The 23,899-nt window shown below is 41.0% G+C and overlaps 1 protein-coding gene across 3 annotated transcripts in view; it reads right to left on the bottom strand.

Moving 5' to 3' along the window:
* The window catches only part of LOC146521085 (butyrophilin-like protein 2), a 49,078-nt gene that overhangs the window by 7,827 nt on the left and 17,352 nt on the right, over nt 1-23,899 (bottom strand). For all 3 annotated transcript variants that reach the window (XM_085154378.1, XM_085154380.1, XM_085154379.1), the window contains one exon: nt 7,418-7,765. In XM_085154378.1, the coding sequence (XP_085010504.1) occupies nt 7,418-7,765 (348 nt within the window). The remainder of the gene's footprint in view (nt 1-7,417; nt 7,766-23,899) is intronic.

Here is a 23,899-nt window from a genome sequence, read left to right as displayed (position 1 = left end):
GTTTGACTGAGCACAGAAATCCTCTATTCAGAAAGAATCAGTGAAGGGAAACTCCGTCCTAATACCCTCGTACACACAATAATAACATGGACTGAACCACCACTCACAACCACCAGCACTTTATATACCTCTGTAGAAATTATCCACATATCTCACTGATCTTAACTGCACTACTGTATAGTTCTGTGTAAATAATCATTCTGTACATACGATCATTTTTAATCCTACAACTGTTTATAACTTGCATAGTTCACATTTCTGTATAGTTTCATGTTTATATCCTGTTCATAGCTTGTACTCACTACAGCCTGTACATACTTATAGTTATAGCATATTCATAACATACTTCATACCGTGCACATTATAACATACCATAATAGACCCATTTCTGTAATATACTCACATATCTATATTATTGCTAATATATATTGTAATATATCTATATCATGGCTAAAGCACTTCTGGATGGATGCAAACTGCATTTCGTTGCCTTGTACCTGTGACATGTGCAGTGACAATAAAGTTGAATTCTATTCTACTCTATTCTAAGTGTCATGGTCCCTTTGTCTGCCCGGCCCTCCCAGCAAGGCTTCATGCATTTTTGTTTTGATTTCTGCTCTCCTGTCTTTCCTCTGCCTGGGCGGAGGTCTTGGCGGGCTCCCGCCTTCGGCTCACGCACCTCTGAGTAATCGCGGACATGTGGCTCATTATCCAGCCTTCCTCAGCTACTACTTAAGACGTTGGTTCAAAGCTTCTCGTGGCTGGATGTTGTTAGACACACATCAATGACACCCTGGCTCTTGTTATGTCTCGTGTTTATTCCTAGCGTTTCCTGGTTCTGATTCGTCTCTCGTTTACCTGTACATAGATTCCTGGACCCGTCCTGTAATATGACCTCCTCTCCTCTCTCCTTCCTGTGCTCCTCATTTCTCCTTTACATTTTCTAGACCATCATCCTCTTTTTCTTCCACCCACTGCTTTCCCACCTGTCTGAACACCTGTGCTGTAAACTGACCAAAGATGAACCCGAGTCTGATCACATGACTCATCGTAGTGTTGTCATGTCTCCAGCCATCTCTCCTGTGTACACTGATACCATCATTGATCCTTTTCCTACTTTAACAATGAATGCTGTGTTTTGATTGGCTGTGTTCTTTGATGCATCTGTACAGATTTGAACATAACTGTGTGATCAGTGTTTGTACTGTGTGTGAGTTTAAAGTCAAAGCTCTCCTTGTTCTTTTTTCCAATAACATCAAACCTGCAGCATCAGGAGGATCCACGGCTGTACTGTTGGTACCAACACTGTCTGACTGACAGATTTTAACTTCAGCTCTTTTCTCTTTCTTCTGACATCCTTTCAAACCACACACTCACAAACTGCAGTTGTTCTGTCCTCCCAACTGTTGTTCATGAGATCTGAGTTTGATTTCATCTTTTTGTTGTTTCATGTTTTAAACATGAAGCTGGATCCATCGTACTTCTCCGTCTCCTAAACCCACTCCGATATCTTTTATTTTCCACATAGTTTGTTAATCTGTTGTTTATCATCGTCTCCATTATGTTGCAGATGTTGGATGTTGAAACCATCCGTCTGCCATTTCCTGGTTTCATGTTGGTACAATCCCTGCTTCCTTCCAGCTCTGTGGAAGTTTCCCACCCTCCCAAACTCTGTGATATTCTAATAAAATATCTTTAGAGATGATTTGACCTGATATAACAACAGAATACATGCCCCAAAATGTATTTTGTAACGTATTCCAATACGTTACTCAATGACAGTAACGTATTCTGAATACTTTGGATTATTTAATATATTACCATGCTTTTTACAGCTACATGAATGTACTATTGCTGTGATTTATTACTATTACTGAAGGTTACTTGCCATACCAACACCAACTAGATGTTTAAATCTTAATATAAATGAGTAACAGTAGGTGGACATTAGGCAAGGCTGCACTTTTTGCAGCGATCTCGTATAGAAAACTGTTTCACGCGTATATAAAACAGGTCCGAGGCTTGAACCGTAGTAAAGGGACCTCTGGCTAATACGTCGGGTTCTGTGTCGGCTCGTAGCTGAAAACTAGCTTTACTTTGTTGTCTGGGTCAACTTTGCTAGCAGAGACAGAGAGAGGCGTTGAAAGGCTGCTCCAACAGAACTTATTGTTTCAGAGGAAAACACGAACACGGTGTACAGTCGAGTCTTAATAGCTTACTTACAACTGGGCTCGTCAGGCTCTCTTCTTGGCTGCAGTGGTTATTATTATATTTACATGCTTCCAGCTCCCGTTTCTGCTCGATGACAGCTCGTACTTTTCCTTTTTCTCCCTCCTCGCTCACAGACACATAATGGGTATGACCGTTCTCCCTGCAGCACGGACTACACTGCCCATCAGGCTACATTCTTTAGGGCGATGCCTGTAACACTCTGCCTTTTGCCTTCATATTCAATAATTTTTTGAATAATAATTTTAAAAAATGTTTCTTCACGTCATCATGCAGCTGCAAGCAGAGGTGACATGGGCAGTGAGATTGAGACACAGACATTAAGCCTCTTAATCGTGTTTTGTTTGGGTTTCCACCAGCGTGGAATTACCAAAACTAGAGAGAGCATAGCCTAACATATGAAACAGGTAAAGACCGCGTGTAATCCATTATTTCAACAAAGTAACTGTATTCTCATTACCACCTATTTAAACGGTAACTGTAACAGAATACTCATATTTTGTATTTTAAATAGGTAACGCTGGTACATGTATTCAGTTACTCCCCAACACTGCTGTAATAACTCCTGATATTCTATAACTGTTTTCCTCACTAATATTATCTGAACTATATTGATCTTTCACTGCTGTGACTTCACCAGCCTCCACTGTCACTGCTCCACCCTCCCCTACAGCTGAGCTACAGACCTCCACAGATCTTTAATCACACTTTGTTTGTGACCTTCCCTCCTTTCTTCCTCATCGCCTGCTTTGCTGCTTCTAAATCAGCGTTACAAACAGAACAACTTAAATCATCAACACTCACATCACTTTGTACAGTTTACTAACAAATCTGAATGTCCTCCAGTCAGCAGCACTGAAACACCACTTCATCACCCCCTGTATCGCTCCTCTACACTCAGCTCTGTCTCATCCTTACAGGAGTGAGGTCACTTCCTGCAAGAGTGTCTGTGACTTCCTGCCATCAACAAACACCTGACAGCCAATCTGAGACCATCCTGAGATCAGCTGCTGACTCTGTCCCTGCTCTAATATCTACTCTTGTACAGCTTCTTTAACTTCATTCATTCTTCACTGACTGCTCTGCTCACTGTGACCATTAAAATCCCCACACCACATTATTTTCACTGCACTGGTTTCATCCACTGGTTCTGATGACAGTCTGCTACATGGGCTGTAAAAGCTGAGCTTAAACTGTCCCAGTGTACAATAACCAGCCTGTCCTCTCTCCTGGTCCTCCCCCAGTCTCTTATTAACATGACACGTCTCTGAGAGCAAACACGTCTCTGCTGCCTTCAAAGTTACTTTCATAGCCTCTCATGTGTCCATTTGTCTGTACACTTTATTACAGATGCAATGGGTAGAATCATCTTCTCTAAGCGCTGTATGAGCTTCCTGTATTTTTCTGACATCTGATTCTGACACTGAACAAATGTTTCTCGTCCTCTCCCTTCTTTCCTTTGACAGTTACTCTGTAACTTCATGTTATCGACTGCTCTGACTTCTTCTACTTCCAGCAGTTTGTAGCACAGCAGTGATCCTTCTATCAGAAACATGCTGCTTCTCCTTCATCCTCCTCTCATTGATCTGAATCAGCTGTTTTCACAGAGAAACGCTGCACAAATCCTTCACTCCACTATTTCTGTCAGCAGATGACTCGCTCTATCATGGCTGCTGCTCCTTTTTCACACACTCATTTGTGCTTTGAATCCAATCTGTTTCTCATCATCACCATGAACAGGCTGCTCATCAATCAGCACATTAGCTGTAGATCAGCTGCACACTGATGAAGATGCTCAGACAGACGGGCTGGGCACACAGAGGACTTTATGATCTGTTCTTAAATTCAGTCCAACATGGATCATTTCTGCTCACAGTCCAATCATCTCTGGAAACTTGTGCTTCCATGTAGGGCTGGGCGATATGACCCAAAATTCATATCTCGATATTTTTTACCTGGACGCCGATATAAGATATATATCTCGATTTTTTTTTTTTAAAGCCATAAAGTAAGAACAAAAAGAGAGTTCTTAGTCAAAGCTGTGTCCCAGATGTCACACAGGCACTTTTATTAACATAGAGCATAGATGTACATAAAATTTACTCAAAAATAAATTATGAGCATTTATTAAATAATCACGCTCCATAAATAAAAGAAAACAATGTTGTTTTTGTGCATAACAAAAAGCTCACAATTGTGCAGTCAAAATGTAAACTAAAAGATGCAGAGCATAATAACAAAGACAGATTTCACAGCTGCTCTGTTCCCAACTTCTACTGTGTGACTGACAGCATTGAGTTTGAAATCCTCTTCGTAACCACGTCTCTTAACAGGTGCCATTTATGGTCCTTATACACAGTAGGGTAATATTACGTTGAAGCACAGTACGTATCACTCCGCGAGGCTACTCGGTAGCCGTAATGCTCTGACAATCCATCAAGCGGTGCTGCTCCGTAGCTTACCAAAGTCGTACTAAAACATTTTTTGACAGATTGCTGAGCGCTGTGTACCACATAAAATCGGTTCGCGACCATCAAGCACAACCAGAATTCATACATAAGGCGCACTGTCGATTTTTGAGAAAATGAAAGGATTTTAGGCTGTGCAGCGCCTCTGGGCTGCATGGCGTTAGCGTGGTTAGCTCGTTAGCGTGGTTAGCTAGCTAACACGTTGACGGCGTCCAGCCCCACGCACGGGGCGATGCGCAGTAACTCGTTAACGGAGATTTGCCGTGTCCATCTTGTCGCTTCCTGCAGGTGAAGCGATGGGGGAGGAGGGGGAGTTGTGTTCAGTGAAGGAGAGGCGAGGCCGAGTAATGTTGCGTAAAGACAAAAGTGGATGAAAGAGAGGCAAACTTGCGGCTCCACAAGTAACATAGACTATATCGATATAAAGGATATTGTCACATCTTATATCTCGTATAAAAATATATCGATATTTTTTAAAAACTCGATATATCGCCCAGCTCTACTTCCATGGCACACGGTGCGCTGGGCTGCTTCAACAAATAGCACTACACCTCTGGTTGTCAGCTTCACCTCTCCATCGCTCTCCCCGTGGCTACAGTACAAGTGAGCTGACACATCCATCAGTGGAGACTGTGGGCCAGTAAGGAGCAGCAGCTGCCTGCAACATGGGCTTTACATTGCAAACAGCCACAAGTCTGGGCCTAACCACGCCTTTGACTTCTTCTTCATTTCCATGAGATTTACATTTCAGGGAGTTCCCCTGGAAAAAGAGCCATTTTGAAAGCTGTTTGCTGACTTCATCAATAATCTGCTTCAATCATCCAGATGAGAATCCTGAGAATGGAGCAGCCCTGATAGCAGCTCATAGGATCACAGTGTTTTTCATTCAGCTGATTGATTTCACAGGTTAGGAGGTGAACCATCTAACTGTGCTCCTCCTTCCACCTTTGGACCACTCATTTAGTGACAGCCAGGATTTGACAATCAGCTGTGACACAGGAAAACATGAGGTGGGAAACTCTGGAGAAGATCTGCTTTTCTCTACAGGGAGGCTCGCACATCTGATCTGCTCACCATCACTCAACTCACTTCAACAACATGCTGACTCAGTCATTTCTGCACGTTTCCTCATGTTACAGCCCTGACTTCAGTTCAGCTGAGGAGGAGATGAGGGAGGAGAGAGCAGTGGTGGAAGAAGAGGAGGAGAAGATCCAAAGAGGAGGCAGGGGGAGAGGCTCAGGAACAGTTAGCATCAGAGACTTTGAGCCATCATGGACTCCCACTCCTTCCATCCAGCCCTGTGTGGATCAGCAGCTCCAAAATGTCTGCTCACTCATGTTCTTACTGTCTGTGCTCTTCTTTCATTTCACTCATTATATATGAACTGCTCCTAAATCACACTGGATATGGATTTTCTGTCCATCCACACTAATTCTCTTCATTCTCACCTGATTGTTTGGATGCTCTTTGATAGCACATTGAAAATCCTCACAGTGACTTCTATTGCCACACTGACTGGACAAATACAAAGTTGAAGGCTTCATGTGTTTGGCACAAATAATACTTTGGTAGGTCTGAATTGTGTTTTGAACCATCTCTCAGGACCAAAGTCTTTTTGCTTCATTCAAAAAGAGCTGAAGGCTTTTTCCCTCACAGTTTGTCCTTTGATATTATTGGATGATGGACTGTGGAAAACACAAATGTGCACTTCTTAATGGCTCATATGTGCTGTGAAAGAGCTCTTTGTGATCCTGAAGCTTTTCAATAGTTTTTCTTTGGCTGTTTGTAAAGTTTTCTGTGTGAACTCTCAGGAATCTGGAGCAGTCTAATAGAAGTCTACTGGGGTATAGAGGGAGGAGCTTCTGTCAGACTCTTTCTGATGAGGAACTGAAGCTGCTCTCATGGTCTCATCAAATCCATCAGACTGAGAAAAACTGTCATGTGACCTCTCAGAACAAACAGCCTGTTAGTTTCCTGCTGCCTCCATCACTCACTTTCATTCACTCTCAATCACACCAACATGTTAAAGCAGCGCTATAGCTCACCTGGCTGAGCAGGTGGGCTGAAGGCGGGGCTTACTACAGGTGCCTGTGTGTTCCTCACTCTCTCCCCACTTTCCTGTCTACTCTCTGCACCTATATAATAAAGGCAAACATGCCTCCAATAGAAATCTACGTAAGCGGCCTCAGCTTCTTCCTCTTTCCCCTGTCTTCTTCTGCAGACGCTCCTCTGTAGCTTCAAGCTCTTTCTCTTTACAAGGAGAGCTACAAACCTTTGCATCCAGCCACAAACACCCCATGGGCTCCTCTGGATCATCACAACATTTTCACAATAAAAGCCTCATATTTATGGCTGCTCCACCCTGACATGTGACAACATCCAAATGACTGGATCAAAGTGTTTGAATGATCTCAGCAGCTTTAAAACTATTGATATTTACACATTTACACTGATTTGGACTAAACTAACAAAACTATTGATTTGATCCAAACTCAAATCATGCCAGAGGCTTTTATTTTGAAGTTAGGATCATTTTAATGGTCTTCTTAGTCTGTTCATTTAAACACACAGTTGCTCCGCCTGACATTTTTGGCTTCTAGATCAAAACATCAAAGAATTTATTTTATTTGAATGAACTGAAAATAGATTCAAACTAAAAGCTTTTAGAGAATAAACTCCTACATGACCTCTGACCTTTGACCTGTATCTACAGCACTGACCTCTGACTTTCAGCTTCACTTGTTTCGTCAGCAGGATGTTTCCCTCCCTGCTGTAGACGGTGCAGGTGTAGGTGTAGTTGTCTCCATCTGTGGGGTGTTTCAGGGTCAGACTGAGGTCTCCAGTTTTCAGCAGGTCTTCATTCATCTTCGTTCGGTCTCTGTAAACCTCGTCCTGTTCTTCAGGCTGGTCAGAGCCGTTCTTATACACGTGGACATTCCTTTGATATATGCAATTCCTTTCATATATGTTGTCCATCCATTCCACTTTAGCGTCTTCAGGCAGGTGAAGTGTGGTGTTGAAGGGCAGCTGGACAGACTCCACCCCTGAATCCACCTCCACCTGGTGGACTGAGAGGACAACAAAGCACAACATGAGCTTGGATGGAGACATTTGTGTTGACTCTAACAGGCTGAATGCTGCTGCTTCACTGGGAGCTCACAGTTAGATAGAAAGTGGTCAGTGTGAAGAGGAGACGCAGCAGAAAGATGAAGACTGACAGGAAGAAAGCAGTGAACAGACTGTTGGAGCTGCTGTTAGTGGGACAGGACTTTATTCAGTCTCTGAGGACCAGATTTGACTTGATGAAGCAGAGAAACACAGTCTGAGTGTTTCTGTCACACTCACTTCATCACACAGCTCAGTTTGACAACATTTGGAAGAATTTGATAGAAGCGTTCCTTTAGTAAAAGCACCAAGAAAACACCATGAAAACACCTCACTACACACAAAACTGCAGTACTGGCAAATTGTACATAAAGTATGAAAAGTCAAAGTACTTATTGTGCAGAACAATGTTCCCATCAGTGTTCTATGGATCAATATTACTGCTGCACATGTTTAAGGCTGAGCTCATTTCAAATCCTTTCTATTGTGTTGAATCTGCAGTAATGCATCATATTCTATAAAATCATATGTTTGTAGTGGCTGTCCTGTGAGGACCACGTATCTCTAAATAAACAGCTGTTAATGAGCTCACAAACACAGGCCTACAGCTGGATTTGAAAAAGTCCATTCAATAGAAAATCAACAATCACAGCTGGATTCAAAGGCTTGAGCTCTGTGTGACATGGTTACCTGTCAGTATCTACAGGGGGATTCAAATATGAAGGAAACATGAAGGTGGTGCATTAGAAAAACTGCTGCTTTCAAGTGCAGAGCAACAAACTGTTTGAACTGATCCAACTTTATTAACACAGACAAATATTTGTGCATCAGCTGCTGTAACATTTGTAATGAGCATTAATATTAATAAGTGTGAGTGAACAGAGCTGCTGCAACAGTGAAACTCTCACTGACTGATGTTACGTGAGGCCTTGTTGGCTCATTGTTAGTTCGCTGCACTGAAACAGGAAAATCCAGCTGTTAGTCATAATGTTTGTGTTTGTAAAGCACTTTATAACTGAGGACAGTGTGGAGGAGAGTCTGTGTGAGTCAGCTGCACCAGTGCTTCATGCTTTGCTGTTTTTAACATAAAGTCATCCCTGTAGACTGCTTTTAGTTTCAGTGTCCTTATTTTGCCCTCAGTTATTGGTTCTCACTGTCTCCAGATCAGGTTCAAACACAGAGGAGATCAGGGCTTTGCAGCTGCTCCTAAACTGTGGAACAAAGACCCACGCAACATTAGAGACCTTCAACACCCTCCATCCTCTTCCTCTTCTCCTTATCCCAGCACACAGAGAGGAGTGTCGGGGGAAAGGCCCCACTCAGGTGGTGGAAATGACCTCAGGAACTTGTTGCTGTGAGGCAACAATGATCAGCACCACCATACTGTTTGTTTCACTCATGGTTTCTCATTTTATGTTTGTTTTTAATCTGTTGAATTATTTCAGGACTTTGACTCATTTAAATGTGCATCACTTTGGTCAGCAGCTGTTTCAGTGACACTTTATAACACGACCTGCAAATAAGGCTCAAGTAGCCTGTAGTTACCTGTAAGTTTGTGTAACAAGTAGGTTTTGTACAGAAAGAATACAATAATTACACTGTAAGTACATTTAAGTACATCGTCAGTCATTTTAAGTGCTGGGTTATTTCATGGGAAATCTCCAGAACAACAAACAATATTCCATCTTTACCATACCATACCATACCACCTTTATTTATAAAGCACTTTAACATAAAACCAGAGTTCACAAAGTGCTGTACATGCTAATAGCATAAGTAAATAAAAATTAAAATGAGATAAGATAAGATAAGATAAAAAAATAAATAAATAAATAAATAAATAAATAGAAACATGTTAAAACAAATAGAGTCAGCCCCTCTAATCAATGCCAAAGGCTTGAGCAAATAAATATGTTTTAAGAAAACTTTTAAATTCATAAAGAGAAGAAGCCTGCCTAACATGCAAAGGTAGATCATTCCACAACTTTGGAGCAACTACAGCAAAGGCACGATCACCTTTAAATTTAAACTTAGTTTTCGGTACCTTAAGGAGCTGCTGATTGGCGGACCTAAGGGAACGGGCAGGTGTATATGGTTGTAGTAGCTCCGAGAGGTAGGGGGGGGCTAGGCCATTAAGAGATTTAAAAGCAAATAAGAGAATTTTAAAAACAATCCTAAAATGTACAGGTAGCCAGTGGAGTGAGAAATCATGGGAAATCTCCAGAACAACAAACAATATTCCATCTTTGTACTTTCCGGGCCGCGGCTCATATTATGGAGCGACTCAGCCTTAGCCTAACATCCTGGTATTTTATAGCAAAGGACGCTAAGAAAGGAAACCCAGCCACACTGTAGCCGACTGTCTGCATTGTAATCAGGCTGCAATGTAGGGACGTGTCTACAAAGAAGCTCCAGCTGAAAGGATTACAGCAGGTTAGTGTGATGACAGATAGAGGTGTAAATGTACTGACATGTAAAGAGGGTGTTGAGAAGGTGGAAGAGTGACGTGTGAGCTGCAGCTTCATGACAAGAACAAGCACTTCAGATGTACAGAGAAGGTCAGGAAGTGTGGTAGTAATGGCTTGTTTGTAAAAGCCAAAAATCAAACACATGATTTTAGCTCTGTACGTTCGACTTTTTGGGTCTCCAGATGATAAAGAAACAGATTTATTTACATCTATAACTGCTTATTTAGTTCCTGGTGGTGGGAGGTGGATTTAGGCCGACGTTCATCAAACCTAAATGAATTATTTGTCCTAACAGTAAGAGGGCCAAATGTATTAATGAGTGCTGAAAACCTCCATGTGTGTCTGTACAGGTGGAGATCACTGGAGAAGCTGAAAGCTTTGGTGCTTTTCTACTAGTTGGGACGACTCTGTGAAAATCTGCTGACAGTCTGAGCAAGTTTTTGGACTCTTGCTCACAAAGTAAAAGACATTTTACAAAGTGAACAGAAAAGAAACTTGTTCTGAGTGTAAGTGTTGTTTTGGATGCTGATGGATTGTTGAAGCTCATGTTTGAAGAGTTATGGATTGTTTCATGTTCTTCTGTTTTAAGTTGAATGAACAGCTCAGCTCGTCTCCGTGTTTATAAGCTCACATGATGCCTGTGCTCTCCACAGTTTGATCGTACGGATCAAAGTATCAGTGTGTTCATCACTGTGTTCATTTTATAGGTAACATGTAAAGACAGCTGAACAGTGAAACTTCCATTATGCAGAAAATGACTGAAGCAGAACTTACTCAGTAATGACTTCGGCTGCTACGATACTGAAAATGATTCACAGACAATTTGCATCTTTCCTATAAAATACCTGAAAGTTAAACCAGATTAAGACTCCATGACACGGCCCACAGCCCAGGAGGTTCAGGGTACTTGTTTCATTGTTTCCTGCAGAAACCTGACTTGTTGCTGCAACTTACACGTAAGTACAGGATACTTGTTTGCAAATAAATGAACTGATGAGAAGAAATATGTGGCGCTCGACTCTAAACACTCTCAGCTTTGAGCCGATTAAACGCTTGTTCTGAAAACATCTTCCCCTCAATGTCCAAAGTAATTCACTCTCCCCAAAGCAACAATCACAACATCTCCATCTTTATTTACACTTTTAGGTTTTAAATTTTGTTCAGTTTGCAGTAAAGTTAGTGTCACAGACCTGAGGAACTCATTTTAATACTTTACTCCAAACTTTGTGCTCTGAAAGTGAAACTCCTACAAACACATGTGAAATAATCCAGCCACAGAAACTGTCCACGGCTTTTAATCTGTTTGCTGCTATAGATATAATCCAGCTGATGTGGAGAACTACATGTGACACTTTGATGCAGCCATGAATCTGACAGATTTCTTTCCATTTTCAAAGGTTGATGCATCAGTTAAAGTCCTTAAAAAGCTCAGAAATAAAGAGAAAGGTTGGTTAAAGCAAAGAGAGGCACTGGCAGCATTGAAGACACTAAAGAAGAGAAACAGATCAGAGAACATCAGACTGAATAAGTGGAATTTTGTAAGTTTTTGTTACTCTGATTACTACTGAGCTGCTATTATTACATTTGGTGTGCATGTAGTAAATTATTATCATCATTTTCATTCTGTGCTCAGGATAAAAACATACGTTCATAAGTTAACCCTCTGGGGTCCAGGGTATAATTGGCCATTTTCGACTACTTTTGATTTTACCTCTATATTTCACCTTTTAAAACTGTTTATCTTGCCTTGTTTGGTATCAATATTTTCAGCACAACCTTAAATATCTGAAATTTGAGTTATTTTTTCATTTTGGTATACTATATGAGCACAGTTGATCTAAATTCAGACAAAAAAATCAAAATCCAGGTAGAAAAAAGTTATATTTTTTCTGTAAAACCCACAAACGTGTTTAATGAATCATTTTCATAACTTGAAATACAAATAGAAATTGTACATTTCTAAAAATTATGCACAGGTTTTGCAAACAACAAAGTTATTTGGTACTATTGACCTACAAATGCAGCCATGGCCTCAGTTTTTTACATAACCATTTAAATCTATTTCCAGAACAATCAGCTGTGCTGCATCAAATAAGAAGGCACACAAATGATTTGTGCCAGTCCAAAAAAATAGTTTGTGTTCAGTATAAGACAGAGGAGAACACCACAGGCCTAAACCAGGTCTGACAGCAGGAGGAGCATCAGTCCAGTTTTCCATGTGGGAACAGCGTTTACACTGGAATCTGCCTTTGACGGCTTTTTTAGAACAAATGTGACATTCAGCAGTCGAACTGACACACAATACAAAACAATAACAACACAAGACACTAACTACAGCCTCCAAACACGCTAAACGTCACTAATGTCTCACATGTGAAAACTCGCTCTCTCTCTTTCTTTCTTTCGCTCGCCCGCTTTCTGTTGCTGGTGTCACTCCTAAAAACTTCCCCTTCTCCCTAAACAACCAAATGTCACATGTTGCCTTATCATTTTTTGATTGGTTGATTGGGGTGTTTTTATTTTTCTTTTTTCACTCACAAGCGGAGAGTGTTTGCTAGCGCTGTCTGTAGAAAACGCCGTTTTTACCGTTCTTCCCACTGTAAACACCACTGTTTTGTTCAGAAAAAAACATCACGTGTATTTTTTATCATAACTCTGGTTTTACGTGGCCCGTCGACACAATTCAAAAACTGGCATTGTGAAAAGATTTGACCTTATTACCTTTATGTTTAGCTTTATTTTAATTGCACAGTAATGCCTGTACATAGCGTGTCAGCAAATTCTTTAGCTGCAACAAAGTGATTACATGAGGAAGTTGCTCAAGTTTAGACAACACCCACGTGTATTGTTCTAACACACTACAAGATCGTTAATCAACTTGTCCATCTTCGTCTTGCAAGGTTGCATCCTGTGCAGCCTCGTATGCAAGCAGCAGATAAGAAGTTGTTTTTTCCTAACTTGTACTCCACCCATGAGTGTTACGTGAGAGGACAGTATATAATAAACTCTGAGTGAATGCCTGGCGGGCTTTGCCTACACTTTCTGTAGTCGACGGAACGTGTCAGGCAATCGTCCATGTACATGAATTAACTCTGGGCCCGTGATTCTTTGCTTTCCTGAGGTTTTCCTCCTTACATTTCTTGGTCCTCCGAGTCGGAGCTGGAAAAAGCAACTCAATTGTTGTGACTCCAAACCAGAGATCTACGCTGTATCCTGACGTCATTGGGACCCCGCACCGAGGTTTTTTGACACCCTCCTCCATGGAAGGAGTGGCCGGTGTTCTTATCAGTGGTCCACGATGCTGGGATCCAGTGAAAGACCTCAAACATAGATGGAGAGATCTTGGAAAGGTAAAAGAATCCACTCAATCACACTCGCGTAAAACAGAAATAGGTTTCACCCGCCGAAAGGGTTTGATAGTCTAATCCATTGTACGGATTTTAAAAAATACGTGTAATAAGGTTAACCCACTGTAAGGGTTCAAAGGACTAATCCGCCGAAAGGATTGTAAAGTAAAACACGTTAAAGGTCTCACCCGCTGTAAGGGTTTAGGAGTGATCCGCCGTAAGGATCTGCGCGACTGTGTATAAATGTCTGTTTTCTGTGTGTTGGAAGTAAGTGATTTTTTATAGCACATTAAGTTGCTGAACTACTTCCATTGTTATTGTCTTTTTATTTACTGTAAGGAGCTCAAGTACTGGTGACAAAGGGGAAAGGTTGGGTTTCATCCCATAAAACTGGCACCGCTTCCTGATTAGCAGGAAGTAGAAGGGCATGTCAGCAACCACCCCCGCGTCTCGTGCCAGAGACGGCTCTGCAGTTGTGTGATAATGGGTAATCAGCCCACCAAACTCACTGCTGACGAGCAGTGAAAAATGTCCAGGCGCCGGACAAATTAGTGTTTATACATGGAGATCAAAGTAGTTTAAAGTAGTTTAAAAAGGGTTGGAAACAGACCCGACTGAATAATGAAAAATAAACGAACGGCAAAATTAAATTACAACTTATCTTTAATGTATTCATACTAATAATAGCAAGGATAACAACCTGTAAACTGGTGTTAATGATGAAATAATATTAATATGAAGAGACACCTCAGTCAGTTATGATGTGAGGTGGATAATTGTTGAAAGTAATCTGCATTAAGCTTAGGGTTGCTCAAATTCAGTACAATGACATATGAAGTAAAATAGGTAAATATTTGAACTAATTAAGTGCATAGAGGCACTTGACCTGCTTGAAAACTTGTCATCCTGGATGAGACTTTGCTGAGATACAGAGCAAACCTATAATAACAACTAATATGCTGAACCCTGTATGAAACAGCTGAAAACTACATGACGGAGAAGCTGAATTGAATATGAAAGTGCAAGTCTTTGCCACTGTGGGCAAAGCACGCAACCACTGTGTGAGGTTGCGTTGTGGTCTCTTCTGAGCTGATGAGCAAGCTACACATTATCAGATCAGGAGCTGGCTGAGAACTCTTCAAAGAGAGGGAAACAGAACTATGATAACTGTGATAACTGGAGTGTGCAGAGTTTCCGTGAGCAGTTTTCCTGCATCTTGACTCATGTGTGTAGAGAGTTCATAGCATCATGTTTTTGTTTATTTGTTTTGGTGGGTTGAAAAATAGTTAAATAAACTTGTGATCATATTTATGGATCACGTTAGCACATGCCATTGGCCAAATGATTTATTTACGCAGATGAAAAAAGTGAGTGTTAATGTGTCTGACGTCACAGTGTTTTTGTGCGCTGTGTAAAAGTAATTGCCTCATATTGTGAGAGCGGTGATTCTGCAGGTCACCAGCTATTAAAAAAAAAAAAAAAAAAAAAAAGAGTAAAAAAGAGACAAAAATTACATTGTAGATGAAAAATAATCATAGGAAAAAGGTTTTGTGTTGATCAGCCAAGAACAACTACAATCTCATTTTCTGCTTTTAAGAAAGGACAGTTCACAAAAACAGAGAGAGGGAGATGTGTGTTGATTAAGCAGTGATAATAATAATGAATATGTTTTAGTTTGTCACTTTCAGGTGACAGGCAGACCTGAATCAATTTTCCATCATTAGAAACATTCAGGCCAAGTTTCTGGCTAATGTATTTACAGCTCCATGTGTCCCTCAAACTCACAAGCGAGCTCTCACTCCTCCCTGAAGACAAGGAATTCAGTTCCAAAGAGCAATGACATGGCAGATAAAGAGACAGCAGCAGAGTCCTGGGCAAAGAGTCCCAGCAAGCAGCAGCAGTGTGGACAAACAGCATGAGAGAAGAAGAGCAAACCCATCATCCTGCCTGATTGGATGAATGGCACTGTGTTTCCAACAAGCGGCAAATTCACTGTGCATGTGACAAGAACATTTGAGGAGAACTGAGGAGACTGATGGAGTTTGACATTTGCCACCTTTGGAGTAAAATGGCAAGAAGAGACAGTGAAACACAGGACAAAGCTAAAGGAGAACTGCCTGCTATTGGACTGTTGAAGTGGGAGAGGACAACAGAGTGAGAGGAGTGGTGAGAACACATAGGAATTTTGTTGTTTAATCTGGGAAATCAAAATTTGGGTTAGCAAACCTGGGGAAAAGAAAACTGACTGCTTAAGTGGGAAAATTGTGAAAGAGTCTGAAACACTGCAAAAAGAAACATACACAAACACACACACACAAGCAGAACATGCATTAACCCTACTAACACAAACACAAGAGAACTCATGAAGATTAGACAACATCTTAAGGATGTGAGTCTGTTTACCATCTTGTCCAAGTCACTTAGTGTGATGAGAGGTGATGCAAAGACCAGTGGACTCATAGCACATCAGTTACAAAATGATTAAATAATAGCAGAGAAATGTGTAGGAAAGGCAGCTTTAAGAACATGCTCTGCTGGATATGCAGCTCCACAGACATGCATTAAACCTGCCTAATAACACAAACACCCATGCAATGAAAATTAGCTTGTTATCTCTCATCAGTGTTAAAATAGTGTGAATTTAACAGACACTTGTTATCAAATGCTGAATTTATCCAATAATAAAAAAAATTGACTCTCTAGGTTGCAGGACAACAGTTTAACTTCTGTGGGAAAAAAGATTCTGGTTTGACCACCCAGTGATCAGACAATAAACTTAGTTGTTAATATAGTAAATTGGGAGATGTTTTCTGCTTGTTTGATGCAGCACAAGTAATTTACTGTATGAGGGAAATTCTATTTTTGTGATAACATTTTGAACATGCATTTCTGTTGTCCTGTCATCTTAGTGGGTTAATAGCTGATATGCAAATTAGTTGATCATTCTTAGATTGAGGAAAGGTGACTGAATTCTAGCATGAGTGAATGGGATGTGTTGGAGTTTGTTAGAGTGGAGACTCTAAAACACTGAGTTTCCTGTTTTGATGTGTGAGTGTATCCTGTACCTAGATACACAATTCTGAATACGTCAGAACAAACTTCTTTTGTGAAGTGCATGACAACATGTCACATGTTTTATGATGAAGGGAAAAAGGAAAACTGAATAAAATGGGTGTGTGGGGCCTAAATGAGTGAAGAGCACAGACCTGGGGATTAAACTCATAGCTAATAACATATTAGGCTTATGTTGTGTGTTGTGCAGCTAATGGTTGGTTTGGAGTGAATCTAGCTGATGATTTTTCTTTTGTTGTGAAGTTGAGCCTGCCAATTAGTATGATAGTATGATAAACCATGCTAATGGTATGATTTGACCTCCTGAGATGAGGAGCTTGTGTCATGACGTAACAAGGCCTTTTTATTTTGATACTTTCACAGTGCACTGAAAGTTTTGTTCAATAATCTCTGTCTGAGCAGATCTGCATGATTAGAAGCGCTATACGACACATTGTCAAGAAAATTGTTACAAGTGAGTTTCTCCACATTAAAATGGGCTCAGGAGAAAGCCACTTTTTTGGGACGATTAGAAAATGAGAGTCCCTGCCTAAAAAGGATTCAGCGAGGTAATCCGATCTAAAATTCTTCTTTTTTCTTTTGAAATGACGTCATTTTGCTGAGGGTGGAAATCAAATGTGGCAATAGTTTCCACTATCAGCAAAGAAAGAAAGAAAGAATGGATGAATGAATGAATGAATGAATGAATGAATGAATGAATGAATAAATGGAAATAAAAACAAACTGACTGACTGATAAAACCTGACAAGACTTGACCACGACTCAAAGTTAACCTCCACCTAGACAGGTCAAAAGGGTGGATGAATTTATGTGTTTCTTTTTACAGGAGCAGAAAGATGACAGCAACATCCGAGGTTGCATACCGATTTAACTTTTAAATGCCACTTTCTGTGTTTGTGAATCTACTAGGGGTGTGTTATTCATGGGTTTGTGTTGTTCATAGAGATTACTGTGAGAAAGAGTGTATACACCTGCGCAGCGCTAACATTTACATTTCTTTTCTACAGCATTACAGTTCTTCATGTGGTTTGATCATGTGATTTATACCAGAACAACTAGTTAATGTTTTTCTACTACAAGATTTCTGGGTTTATGTGTGATGAAACTGTGTCTATAGGTTATGAGTGGTGATGCTGTTACACTGTGTTTTAGGGAAAATGTGAAGGTTATTTTGATTTCACTTCCAGATCTTGTTTTTCAGGCCATGATGGTGTGTATGCCGGCTCCTGGCAGAGCCAGTTTTTAAGCAAGCTTAATATGTAAATCACACTAACATCTTTTATTGCAGGATTATAGGTCCGAGGTGGTGCTGCTCCAAAGGGGGAGATGCCCTGATGTTGCCTGGGACATGATCTAGCTAACCTTTTTCTTTAAGACAGGAATTTGGTTTTGATGAGTTGACTCATGGGAGTGTCCATGCGTCAAGAGGAGGGGCCCAGGATTAACATGAAACAATGAATTAACATTAAACTATATTTTATATGATTTTTGCAGCGATTTGTGTGATTAACAGTTCATACAACGGGTATCAAACCTATGCAAGTGGTGCAACCATGTTCAGATGAGGCTTTGATGGCCTATAAGTGAAGTTCACTGAACTAAAGAATGTGGTTTGATGATTGTTGACATGCTCTCCAAATAGAAGTTTTTCCTCTTAGCAAGGAAATACAGGTGCAGCAATCATCTCCTGAGAAATCTTCAGAGGCCCGGTGAGAAGCAAGAACCATTCCAGGCATAGCTGAAAGCCCAGACAGTGGTTGAGGTCAAAGGTCGAGCTGGTAGGGGCCCATCATGAGATTGGACTTTGGAGCCACAGCAAGGACCACGAAGCTGCGTTGGAATGAGAGCTGTGCCAAGGGGCATTTCCAGAGGCCAACAGAGGAGATTTTGGACAACAGACGGCCACCTGAAGGATGAGGGGAGCGTGCCAAGCTCCATCGACAGCGCAGGGGGAGTCCGAGGATGACATTATGATCCTGTGAAAAGCACAGGAACCAGAAGCTATGGTGGTGATGACAGCAGTTTCCTATGAACATCACCTAATGCTGTGTCACTGTACTGTGCATACAATGACACTCTGAAGACTGCTGGGATCATCACAGCAGTAAGATAACTGGACCCACCACCCTTTCCACAGAGGGGTTTTTTTCTGCAGTAGAAGAGTCATAAGTATTCCTATCACAGGACAGAAAGTTCTTCACGCCCTTTTCCCATGGATAGGGACTGGAAAACATGCTCTCGGAAGTGAGACACTGGACTATAGATTCGGCTTGTTCCTCAATGCATCCTGCAAGGTCAACGAGGGACATAACCAAGAAATGGACGCTCTCTGAATTGCTGTAATGCAATATCGTGTAGCACTGGACATGATCCTGGCTGAGAAAGGAGGATTGTGTGTCTTATTCAACACCATGTGCTGCACCTACATACCAGATAATGTACATTCTTTAAACATGGCTTCAGATTCTAAAGAGACTGTTGATCGGCGTTGGAGTTTTCCTGGTTTTATTTTACTTTATTATATTTTATTTTATTTTGCTTTTCTTTACTTGTGTTATACCTTGTTTAAAGGCTGTAATTTCACAGATGATAAGTTTATCACTTACGCAGATGTACCACAAACCGATGAAGACCATGAAGACTTCTTTTCCTATTTGTTAAATGAAGATGAAGTGCAACTAATTATGTAGTAACTGAAAATGTGAAAGACAAGTAGTTACTTACTGATGACTATGATGTAGACTCTGATACAAGTGTCTAAGTAGCCCATAAAAACCAGCAAATGCATTTTATGACGAACTAACTGAAAATACATGTTGTAAGAAGTTATGTCCTGATAAATGATATGTGTTTTGCCGTACAATTCAAATTTGCTAAAAACAGGCTGGAATGTGAAAAGATTTGACCTTATTACCTTCATGTTTAGCTTTATTTGAATTGCACAGTAATGCCTGTACATAGCGTGTCAGCAAATTCTTTAGCTGCAACAAAGTGATCACATGAGGAAGTTGCTCAAGGTTAGACAACACCCACATGTATTGTTCTAACACACTACAAGATCGTTAATCAACTTGTCCATCTTCGTCTTGCAAGGTTGCATCCTGTGCAGCCTCGTATGCAAGCAGCAGATAAGAAGTTGTTTTTTCCTAACTTGTACTCCACCCATGAGTGTTACGTGAGAGGACAGTATATAATAAACTCTGAGTGAATGCCTGGCGGGCTTTGCCTACACTTTCTGTAGTCGACGGAACGTGTCAGGCAATCGTCCATGTACATGAATTAACTCTGGGCCCGTGATTCTTTGCTTTCCTGAGGTTTTTCTCCTTACAGGTATATAGTTTGAAGTCCACACTTTCGACCCAAGCTGTGAAATGGAGACTCTGAGTCGCTGTGTTGTCTTAAATTGATCATGTGATTTTGACGTGCCGGCGCGTCCCTCGACCCCAGAGGGTTAATGAAAAGTTTTAGTTTTACAAACAAGCAGACTGAAGATGAAGTAAAAACCTTGAACTTTACTTCTGTGTCTGATGTTTATTGAAGCTGTCAGCTGTCTGTCAAAGTGGACAAATGGACGCACAGTATTGACAAAACAGTAAAGCTCCTTCATGACGAGCAGAGACATTCAAGGAGAGAAATGCTGCTGATGCTGCTGCTGACGCTTGGCTCACAGCAGCATCGAGAGATGGATGACACAAAGAAATAACACAGCTGTCCGCTCTAGAGACCACCGACAGACTCAGCTGTTCACCAGCTAACACCTGTGACTCCACCCAGATGAAGCTTTAGCACCACACCTGTAGAAACTGCCTGTTCACACCGAGGAATGAATGAGAGCATTTCTAGGTCAGGACCACCTCAAGACTGTGATTTATCCCCACTCAGCACCTCACCCACCACACAGCATAAAGGAACAGTCTTCCAGTCATGACACTAGATGGCTGTTATTACATTTGGCACGAGGGGATCTCAAATGAGTGTCTCACAAAGTTTGACTGAGCACAGAAATCCTCTGTTCAGAAAGAATCAGTGAAGGGAAACTCCGTCCTAATACCCTCGTACACTCAATAATAACATGGACTGAACCACCACTCACAACCACCAGCACTTTATATACCTCTGTAGAAATTATCCACATATCTCACTGATCTTAACTGCACTACTGTATAGTTCTGTGTAAATAATCATTCTGTACATACGATCATTTTTAATCCTACAACTGTTTATAACTTGCATAGTTCACATTTCTGTATAGTTTCATATTTATATCCTGTTCATAGCTTGTACTCACTACAGCCTGTACATACTTATAGTTATAGCATATTCATAACATACTTCATACCGTGTACATTATAACATACCATAATAGACCCATTTCTGTAATATACTCACATATCTATATTATTGCTAATATATATTGTAATATATCTATATCATGGCTAAAGAACTTCTGGATGGAAGCAAACTGCATTTCGTTGCCTTGTACCTGTGACATGTGCAGTGACAATAAAGTTGAATTCTATTCTACTCTATTCTAAGTGTCATGGTCCCTTTGTCTGCCCGGCCCTCCCAGCAAGGCTTCATGCATTTTTGTTTTGATTTCTGCTCTCCTGTCTTTCCTCTGCCTGGGCGGAGGTCTTGGCGGGCTCCCGCCTTCGGCTCACGCACCTCTGAGTAATTGCGGACATGTGGCTCATTATCCAGCCTTCCTCAGCTACTACTTAAGACGCTGGTTCAAAGCTTCTCGTCGCTGGATGTTGTTAGACACACATCAATGACACCCTGGCTCTTGTTATGTCTCGTGTTCATTCCTAGCGTTTCCTGGTTCTGATTCATCTCTCGTTTACCTGTACATAGATTCCTGGACCCGTCCTGTAATATGACCTCCTCTCCTCTCTCCTTCCTGTGCTCCTCATTTCTCCTTTACATTTTCTAGACCATCATCCTCTTTTTCTTCCACCCACTGCTTTCCCACCTGTCTGAACACCTGTGCTGTAAACTGACCAAAGATGAACCCGAGTCTGATCACATGACTCATCGTAGTGTTGTCATGTCTCCAGCCATCTCTCCTGTGTACACTGATACCATCATTGATCCTTTTCCTACTTTAACAATGAATGCTGTGTTTTGATTGGCTGTGTTCTTTGATGCATCTGTACAGATTTGAACATAACTGTGTGATCAGTGTTTGTACTGTGTGTGAGTTTAAAGTCAAAGCTCCCCTTGTTCTTTTTTCCAATAACATCAAACCTGCAGCATCAGGAGGATCCACGGCTGTACTGTTGGTACCAACACTGTCTGACTGACAGATTTTAACTTCAGCTCTTTTCTCTTTCTTCTGACATCCTTTCAAACCACACACTCACAAACTGCAGTTGTTCTGTCCTCCCAACTGTTGTTCATGAGATCTGAGTTTGATTTCATCTTTTTGTTGTTTCATGTTTTAAACATGAAGCTGGATCCATCGTACTTCTCCGTCTCCTAAACCCACTCCGATATCTTTTATTTTCCACATAGTTTGTAAATCTGTTGTTTATCATCGTCTCCATTATGTTGCAGATGTTGGATGTTGAAACCATCCGTCTGCCATTTCCTGGTTTCATGTTGGTACAATCCCTGCTTCCTTCCAGCTCTGTGGAAGTTTCCCACCCTCCCAAACTCTGTGATATTCTAATAAAATATCTTTAGAGATGATTTGACCTGATATAACAACAGAATACATGTCCCAAAATGTATTTTGTAACGTATTCCAATACGTTACTCAATGACAGTAACGTATTCTGAATACTTTGGATTATTTAATATATTATCATGCTTTTTACAACTACATGAATGTACTATTGCTGTGTGATTTATTACTATTACTGAAGGTTACTTGCCATACCAACACCAACTAGATGTTTAAATCTTAATATAAATGAGTAACAGTAGGTGGACATTAGGCAAGGCTGCACTTTTTGCAGCGATCTCGTATAGAAAACTGTTTCACGCGTATATAAAACAGGTCCGAGGCTTGAACCGTAGTAAAGGGACCTCTGGCTAATACGGTGGGTTCTGTGTCGGCTCGTAGCCGAAAACTAGCTTTACTTTGTTGTCTGGGTCAACTTTGCTAGCAGAGACAGAGAGAGGCGTTGAAAGGCTGCTCCAACAGAACTTATTGTTTCAGAGGAAAACACGAACACGGTGTACAGTCGAGTCTTAATAGCTTACTTACAACTGGGCTCGTCAGGCTCTCTTCTTGGCTGCAGTGGTTATTATTATATTTACATGCTTCCAGCTCCCGTTTCTGCTCGATGACAGCTCGTACTTTTCCTTTTTCTCCCTCCTCGCTCACAGACACATAATGGGTATGACCGTTCTCCCTGCAGCACGGACTACACTGCCCATCAGGCTACATTCTTTAGGGCGATGCCTGTAACACTCTGCCTTTTGCCTTCATATTCAATAATTTTTTGAATAATAATTTTAAAAAATGTTTCTTCACGTCATCATGCAGCTGCAAGCAGAGGTGACATGGGCAGTGAGATTGAGACACAGACATTAAGCCTCTTAATCGTGTTTTGTTTGGGTTTCCACCAGCGTGGAATTACCAAAACTAGAGAGAGCATAGCCTAACATATGAAACAGGTAAAGACCGCGTGTAATCCATTATTTCAACAAAGTAACTGTATTCTCATTACCACCTATTTAAACGGTAACTGTAACAGAATACTCATATTTTGTATTTTAAATAGGTAACGCTGGTACATGTATTCAGTTACTCCCCAACACTGCTGTAATAACTCCTGATATTCTATAACTGTTTTCCTCACTAATATTATCTGAACTATATTGATCTTTCACTGCTGTGACTTCACCAGCCTCCACTGTCACTGCTCCACCCTCCCCTACAGCTGAGCTACAGACCTCCACAGATCTTTAATCACACTTTGTTTGTGACCTTCCCTCCTTTCTTCCTCATCGCCTGCTTTGCTGCTTCTAAATCAGCGTTACAAACAGAACAACGTAAATCATCAACACTCACATCACTTTGTACAGTTTACTAACAAATCTGAATGTCCTCCAGTCAGCAGCACTGAAACACCACTTCATCACCCCCTGTATCGCTCCTCTACACTCAGCTCTGTCTCATCCTTACAGGAGTGAGGTCACTTCCTGCAAGAGTGTCTGTGACTTCCTGCCATCAACAAACACCTGACAGCCAATCTGAGAC

Source organism: Neolamprologus multifasciatus, chromosome 3, assembly GCF_963576455.1.
Source record: "Neolamprologus multifasciatus chromosome 3, fNeoMul1.2, whole genome shotgun sequence".
Lineage (NCBI taxonomy): Eukaryota > Metazoa > Chordata > Actinopteri > Cichliformes > Cichlidae > Neolamprologus > Neolamprologus multifasciatus.
The sequence above is the reverse complement of the archived record's forward strand: the minus strand, read 5'-3'. Positions and strand labels throughout refer to the sequence as shown.